Source organism: Polypterus senegalus, chromosome 4 (genome assembly GCF_016835505.1).
Source record: "Polypterus senegalus isolate Bchr_013 chromosome 4, ASM1683550v1, whole genome shotgun sequence".
Taxonomy (NCBI): domain Eukaryota; kingdom Metazoa; phylum Chordata; class Cladistia; order Polypteriformes; family Polypteridae; genus Polypterus; species Polypterus senegalus.
The window spans coordinates 136,001,174-136,009,809 of NC_053157.1; the positions used below are offsets into that span (position 1 = coordinate 136,001,174).

The 8,636-nt window shown below is 34.2% G+C and overlaps 1 protein-coding gene across 1 annotated transcript in view; it reads left to right on the forward strand.

Annotated features, from left to right (window-relative positions):
- klf3 (Kruppel-like factor 3 (basic)) overlaps nt 1-7,824 on the forward strand; it is a 45,247-nt gene extending 37,423 nt beyond the window's left edge. The window contains exons 5-6 of the mRNA XM_039751287.1: nt 4,895-5,058; nt 6,526-7,824. Of these exons, the coding sequence (XP_039607221.1) occupies nt 4,895-5,058; nt 6,526-6,707 (346 nt within the window). The 3' untranslated portion in view covers nt 6,708-7,824. The remainder of the gene's footprint in view (nt 1-4,894; nt 5,059-6,525) is intronic.
- The last annotated feature ends 812 nt before the right edge of the window (nt 7,825-8,636 follow it).

The following is an 8,636-nucleotide window of genomic DNA, read 5'->3' on the forward strand; positions in this document are numbered from 1 at the left end:
TTAACATTGAAATTTCTATAATTGAATCTTTTTTAGTCTAAGTTGCATTTGCTTCCCAGACTTTTTCTTGGGGTTCTTTTGACTCGCGCTTTAAACAGATAATAACACATGTGTAATCTAGCTTTATTTATTTAGTGTTCTGCATTAACCACAGATAACAAGCCACCACAGTATTACATCTATCCTTTTTTAGTATATAGAACAGTAGATAAATAACACACTTTAATGTGTACTGCTGTCCTGACAGAACTGTATGATATCTGATTGATTTTATTGTTTTTTGGCTGGCGACTGAGAGTTAATTACATGTGTCGATACATGTCAACACAGAGGATCCCTGCTATCACCCTAAACTCATTGTTTAAACTCACCAAACTCTAGTTTTTTGTTTTTTGGTACATTGCTGAATCGTCTCAAATAAAGGTATTATGGGTACTCCCTAGCCACAATTTCTGTAACTAATCTTTAGTGATCACAAACCATTGAGTTAATTTAAATAATGTGGATGTGTTGGGTTTGTGAGGTGGTAGATGGAGCGTCATGCACAGAATTCAACTGAAGTTCTTCCGGCCAGGTTTTAATACAGCAGCCCTGTCTGTTGTACAAATGTACAAAGCTGTTATTCTTGTCCTTCTCTATCCTTTCTTCCTTCTTCCCCCAAAAAGTAAAAAAAAAAGCAAAGAAAGCTGAAACTGTAAATCACAGATTCTTCAAAACATTTAAAGCACATAGTATGATATAATGCTACAAATACATTAATGCATTTTATCATAAAAGTGATATCATATCAAGTGTAAAACTTACTTTTCTAAATGTTCAGAAAACTGTCATGATGTGAATTTAATGTGTTTGGTGTCTGTCACAAAAAGTAGTCATCTTAAGAAACACTTAGTGATTAATTAGTGGATTGGGGAGCACATAGATTATGAAGGATTGATAAGCTGCTTTAGTTATGATGGGTTTTGAGAAACGCTCTTAAATTAAGTCAGTCTTAAGGTGGAATTTACAACATTCTTGGTGTTTTGATTCTTTTGGGAAATGCAACCTAGATACATTGTGAGATGATTGAAGAAAATTGCAGGTTTGTGGATTGTATTTGTTTGAATTTCATAAAATATTTTTGTTTGTTAGGCATGGATGTGTGGGTAATTACTTCTCCAATGGCAGTGCTTTAAATATATTATCTTTCAAATATTCAGGACATCATGGATATTAATGTCCATAGTAAAGTTTCTTTCGGTACAGAGCACAGTAAGCCTTCGAAAGAACAGCCACAGAAGGCAAAACAAGTGAGGTGGTATGGCTTGCTACAGGCTCGTGCAGATGAAAAGTTCATTGCAGGAGACTTTCACGCAGGACCAACTTATGATTGTCAGTACATATAACATATGCATCTAAGCTGTGGGAGAAAAATTGAAGTACCCAAAAAATTGGAACACTAGATTTTTGAGGCAGAAGCACTGTGCCACACTCATATACTTCTGTGATTAGATAAACTAATATATAAAACAAAGTAACATGAAAACAAACCACTTCCTTAATCACTGAATATGACAGCTCAATGGGTAACTTTATTATTCTGGGCATCACTTGTATAACTAATATGTTTTACTATAAATAAATTCTCTGTTTTTCACCATAGTAAGCAACCATCCCCCCCCCCACAACCCCACCAGCCCTCCCTTAAAATGGTTGAGAACTTTCTAGTTATTGTTGTTTTAAGAAGTTCCAAGCTGCACTGATTGCACGTTTATGGCAGTAATAAATTAGGGCAACTGTAAAGTCTGACAAAGTCAGAAAGTACAGAGCAGTGGTTCACAGTTTCAGTCCTGCCATAATCCCTGCAGCTACAGGTATTTGTTCTAACATCCTATCTCAGTTAAGCATTGTTGTTTTCAATGTTCGCATTTTTGTGGTATTGGGATATTTGAATACAGAACGTCAAAGTCAAATCTGTGATGTGTTATTTGTCATCTGTGGTTAGACTTAATCTAATTTTATGACCTGATGAGGACAAGGTAAATGTTAGTCATGTCCATATATGTAAAATAATAAATCCAAAAGAGTGTATACATTTTCAAATCACTATATGTGTGTCATTGAAGATTTCAATATGAGAGTGTTTATAAGGTAAATATTTCTACAGTTTGTATAATTTGTGCTACATTTTACAATAGTTAATTTTTTTGTGTCTTAGAAATCCTTTCTGCTTGCTATCTGAATTGCACAGTTACACTGTATTAATTATATGTCTAGAACTGTATGATGCCTTTTTGTTAACTCTCTCACATTAATTAAGTGATTTATTTAGTTGTTAATTATTACTATCGCTTATTTAATGATTTTTTTATATTTATAAATTCATTTATAGGCACTGTCATCAGAGTAACCAAGCATTTCACTACATATTGTACTGTATGTATAATATGTGTATGAAAAATAACATTTGATTTGATTTTGTTGAAAGTAATTTTGATATGTTTTCATTTTGCTCGAGGAAAATACAAAATATTGCCATAGAACAGTATACAATGGTCAGTACACATTACCGCAAGAATTTTGAGATTCGCACAACATCAAAAGTTAAGCCATTTAAAATCAGGCAATAGTCTGTATGTAGCATTTAATATTAAAGTTTTATATGAACATTTTGCCTCATTGAGTTAAAAAATACTTTCCCTTATAAGCAAAAAGAATGCAGTACTTGGAATAAGGAAGTGGATTTGAAAATAAACGTTATCTAATGAATCAGCAATACAGGCACTTTGTATACAGTGAACTTATGATCCAAGAAGTTTAATTATCATTTTCATTTCCTTGATATAATTCTGTTTAAAATATCAAGTGATTAAATTTGTAATTACTGTAATCTGTACAAATGTGTAGACAAGAGTTTGCCAGATTTAAGTTTCACTTAACATGTCATCAGTTTCTTCTGATTTAAAACACTGACTAGAAAATTGAGGCAATTATTCTGTGAATTATCCAATGTTTTCTCATATTACATATTAAAATTATTATGTTGTAAGGATCACAGTAGCATCAATATTTTACTACATCGGTAAGTTTTCTTAATTCTTGATATAAAAAATTGTAATGGTCTAAAATTGTTAGAAGTGTACAGTAATGTTTTAGGTGCCAGCAAAAAAGTTTGTGGTGTCTATAAAGTTGCTGTATACTTAGTTCTGAGGAATGTGTACAGTTGCTAACTTTAAGGAGATAAAATAGCATGAAAAGACTTTCCTTTCTGAATGAATCAAAGGGTTATACTATATACTGGTATTCATGACAGCTTCTTTTAAAGATAATAAACACTGACAATGACTTAAAAATGGAAGTTAAAAGCTCAGACATTTTCCATACTCACTTTACCCAACTGGGGTAATGACCTAAAATTATTCCAAAAAGAGCTAATATGTCAAGTCATTTTCTTTCTTTTTCTTTACATTTCATTAGCAGCAGTGCCTAGCAAACAGAGAGTTAAAAGTTTTTTCCTACAAACAGTGCTATAATACAAAGAGCCAATTTTACGCATCCTGTGGGTGTGGCACACCGTCCGATCATCTACTTTTAGGTATTGATGTCAACAGAGAAAAGAAGCCGCACCCTTTTGCTAGCAGGAAGCTTTAATTATGTTGTAAGGAGTGGCTGGAACAATTAGGTTTCTGTTTATGCCTTGGAGAAAGAGATGACGACAGCTTTGCTTCAAAAGGCCTACTTTTTTGTTTAAAGGAAGAAATAAGTTGACATTTTTAAAAAGCAAATTGAGAAGATAAACACATAGTTAGAAACAGGCTTTTGTTATACTTTGCACAAATTGTTTTAGATACTTTATAAATAAAATATAAAGTTTCCTTAATCACTCTTGGTATTATTTTGTGTTAAAAACATTCAAATTGGAAACTTGAAGTATGTTGAGCCTGTGCATGTCAAGGTGCCTGATTTCTTTAACTAACTTCTTTAGATAACATATCAGTATTTTAAAAGTGTAATATAAGTAGGACCCTCAAATATAATTACAACATGATTATGCATAAAAATCACAGTAATTTTTGTACATAATATCAACTCTTCTCCATGATCACCTGTGAACTAGTCTCATTATATTACAAAAAAGCAAACCCCATTTTTACCAAAAAAAAACCTGGCCACATTAGCTTTCTCTGCCATTCTAACAAAGACTGTTCTACAACTGAAATAAAAATTTAAAAACTATTAAATAGTATACAAAGAATACCTTGTGTCATTTGAGTCCCTTGTTTTAACATTTTCTTATTTCTTTTTAATTAGAAATGCTATATCTTGACATGTTTTATTTTTAATAAAGGAAAACAAATTGTTTATTATGAGTTGTTAAAATGTAACTATTAAATCAGTTAAACTGTCATTGCCATTAACCCAGTATTGCATATCTCCCTAAAATCCTAGTGTATTTTGTACCTAACCATGTCTCCACCTCAGGTGGCAGTCACAAACATTTACATGGCTGTAATATCTATCAAAATGTCTTGTACTGGAACTGTCATTTTGAATGAATATTTTCCAGTTTTCTAATCAGTACTGTGAGGTTAAAAACTAATTTAACAGAGTGAATTTTGGTTTATTTTTCTTTATGAATCATTTTAATAGGTAAATGCCTTTGCAAGTATGTTGTTTATATGACAGTGACATTATATAACAATATAACAATGGATGTGTTCAAAGTGTAAAGTGAATTCAAAAATCCTAACACTAATTTCATAGTGGTTTTGATTACATTTAAAAAAAAGTATTAAAGTAACTAAAATGGCTTCCTCATAAACATAAAATTAATAAATTATTGAATGTACTGAGAATGTTCTTTCATCAGTTTAAAGATTTTCTTATAAAGAGATTATTTTTTTCTGTCTTTTAGAAGTCACACACCCTCAGTTATTGTTCGGTCAATCAAGCATCCCCTTCCTGTGGAATCCCCGGATACTGTGAGAAAACGACGCATTCATAGATGTGACTATGAAGGTTGTAACAAAGTCTACACGAAAAGTTCCCATTTGAAAGCTCACAGACGAACACACACAGGTAAGAGTTTGACTCACATTTGCAAGTTTTGGTTGAACCAGGTATCATATTTACAAGGTTGTGTCTTATTCAATCGGTATTACCATGTAACACTGAGAAAACGAAGTAAGCGTGTTGGTTTTATGTCATGCTAAGGATGGATAAATACTTGGAGAAAACAGGCTAACTTCTAATTAAATATTATTTGCTCGTTTAAGTAATTGTGTACATATAGTTTAAATTTGAATAAAATAATTCAAGGTTTAGATAGCTTTTTGTCTTTTATGCAGTCACCCAAATGCAATTTATTTAAATGAAGAAAACCTATTATTTTATTTATTTATTTGGCTTGACCATAGCTTAGTGTTTAGAGCTCTACAGTCTTGGACTCTTAAACAGAATCTTCAGGTTCTTCTGTCTCTTCCTACATCCCAAAGAAATGCATGTTACGTTAAATTTTTTTTGGTGTTTCTGAGCTTGCAAAAAACGACCTAAATGGGGCAGGCAAAATGCTCTATCCTAAATGATGCAGATTTAAATCTTCAGTAAAATCTATATTTTTAAATTTGTACTAATTTCATCCCGCACAAGATATTTATTTCAAATATTTAACAGATCAATAATGTTAATAATTGTATTATAGTTAATTATTTCATAAGCACCTTGAGATGGTATTTATTATGTACAATTAGTTTTAAAAATATCATCCATCCATCCATTTTCTAACCCGCTGAATCCGAATAGGGTCACGGGGGTCTGCTGGAGCCAATCCCAGCCAACACAGGGCACAAGGCAGGAACCAATCCTGGGCAGGGTGCCAACCCACCGCAGGACACACACAAACACACCAAGCACACACTAGGGCCAATTTAGAATCGCCAATCCACCTAACCTGCATGTCTTTGGAGTGTGGGAGGAAACCGGAGTGCCCGGAGGAAACCCACGCAGACACGGGGAGAACATGCAAACTCCACACAGGGAGGACCCGGGAAGCGAACCCGGGTCAGGCTGTTTAATTGTATACCATGAGAAATCATTGACTGATAATGGTCGGACAAAAATATTAGTCAACTCAGTGCACCTGATAGGGAAGAGGACAATAGTTTGTGTGATTTGTTAATTGTCAGTTGGAAGGGTGTGAGTGAATGGTATATAAGCATTCTTCTGGTTACCATCAGCATCTTTTCAAATACTGGTTGCGTTATGTGAAAGTTCCGATTTGTAACTCTGGCACAGCACCCTAATTCTTTTGTGAAACAAAAGAAGGCTAGTTAAAATCAATGTCAGAGTCTTAATCAAATAAGTTATTATCCTATTGATAGTTTTACTCAGGTAATAGAAGAGTATCAAAAATCATTCATCACAGTGAATATCTACATATTCAGGACTGTGTACCTTGACCTTTCAGTAAAATCAAATAGATACTATTTGATTATAAAGTTACAGATTATAAAATTGCACTTACATTTTCTTTCTGGGTTTTTGCAGGTGAGAAGCCGTACAAATGTATGTGGGATGGATGTACTTGGAAGTTTGCCCGCTCTGATGAACTCACAAGACACTTTCGCAAGCATACTGGAATCAAGCCATTTCAGTGTCCAGACTGTGACCGCAGCTTTTCCCGCTCAGACCACCTAGCTCTTCATAAAAAGCGCCACTTGCTTGTTTGAACAAAAAAGACAACCTCCTGCAATAACAAAAAAAATCACAGGGATCAGGTCCAGCTGGCCTGGATCATTAGAAATCTGTCATACGTAGTGTTTTCATTGGTCAGTCAGTACAGTTGTACAGTAGCAGATATTGCTAACATTAAAGTAAGGTTTTTCATAAACCACGGGTCAGACCTAAATAATGTGAACATGTCTTTTTCCTTTATCTGTGTTATTGTTTTTTGAGTAAATTGAATACAAAATACATTACAAAATAGATGTGGACAGTGTTTCGGTTCCTTTTAAGATTCTTTACATTTATAACATTTTTATTATGTTTATTGAGGAATTTATTGCCAGTGGTTTGTTTTTGTCAAAAGTATGAATTTCAATACCAGGTAGTACTGGGTATTGTGTTACCTTTAATGTTTTCTTTATGTTCTAAGCATTTGGTAAAAAGAAAAGTATATCAATGTATTTTTAATATTCACTTGGCTTACACTATAATAATTTGAAGGGCTTGTTAACTAATACAAATGTGTCAGTTGATCTTGTAAAAAAAATTATTTGTGCTTACTTTAAACAAAACAATGTAGTCTAAAACAGCAAAGACCAAATTTACAGCACATCAACCAGGTTTCATTTTTCTCATGCATGTCTCTGTTAATGGGAATTCCCCTCAATTGGAATCAAATGTCCCTGTGACCCTGTAGTTGGGATATAGCGGGTTGGATAATGGATGGATGTTCCTTGCAAAGAGATATCAGTTGAGTGAACTAAGGCTCAAACCAGGGAACATCTACAAATAAATGGAATTAAAGTTGACAACAGTAATGCCGTGCACTAAGGACAATGTAATTAGAATTTGCTACATTTTAATAAACAGGAAGCTTTTTTTTTTAAATCTCACTCCAGCACCACCTAGGCTGAAAGCCTTGTTTGTTATTTGGCAAATTAGACTGTGGCACTTGGGATGAACTTTTATAATACAGATTTCTTTCTTTCTTAGCAGATTTAGTGAAGGCCAATTGAATGGTGAAAACTGAAAAGAAATGCTAAAAGGCAATTTTGTAGTCATAGCTTCTTCCTGATTTGTCATTACTACAGTAAATAATAAATGTGTCTTTTATTTATAGGACTTCAATTAAATTTTATCCTTCCACCAGAAGTGTTTTATTATAGCATTTCCAACTCTCAGCACAAACTGTCAGTACACAAAGTTCTTTTATGACTGACTTTGGAGCAGTGGCATAATAAAGTTTGCACAGAGTCTTTTTATATTTCCATTTTACTAAACAGAACAGGGGTGGCGCAGTGGGTAGTTCTGCCGCCTTGCAGTTAGGAGACCCGGGTTCACTTCATGGGTCCTCCCCGTGTGGAGTTTGCATGTTCTCCCTGTGTCTGCGTGGGTTTCCTCCGGGTGTTCCGGTCCAAAGACATGCAGGTTAGGTGCATTGGCGATTCTAAATTGTCCCTAGTGTGTGTGTGTGCCCTGCCCGGGGTTTGTTTCCTGCCTTGGCTGGGATTGGCTCCAGCAGGGTGGATAAACAGAACAGGATTCCCAAAGCTTTATTGCAATTGATAAATTAATAAATATGGCTGTTAAACCTCCCGAAAATTTGACTCCAAATTGGCCTAGCATAAGTGTGACCACGTGCTTGATTGCACCCTGCAGTGGACCGGTGATCCATTGAAAGTAGTTCCTGCTTTCTGCCCTGCATTACCGAAATGTGCATCAGCTTTGTGCAACCATTACAATAAAAAGGTTCAGAAATGGATAAAAGGAGTGCAGCCTTGTGCAAGGTAGTACAGTCAAACAAATAGTGGCGGGCCACAGTAAGTACTATTCCTTTGGTAAGCACTTTACAAGATGTGAGCTTGTAACTAGCTGCTTTTTCAGATTATACACACATGTAAACAAAAATATATTCATCACCTTAAACTTCTGTT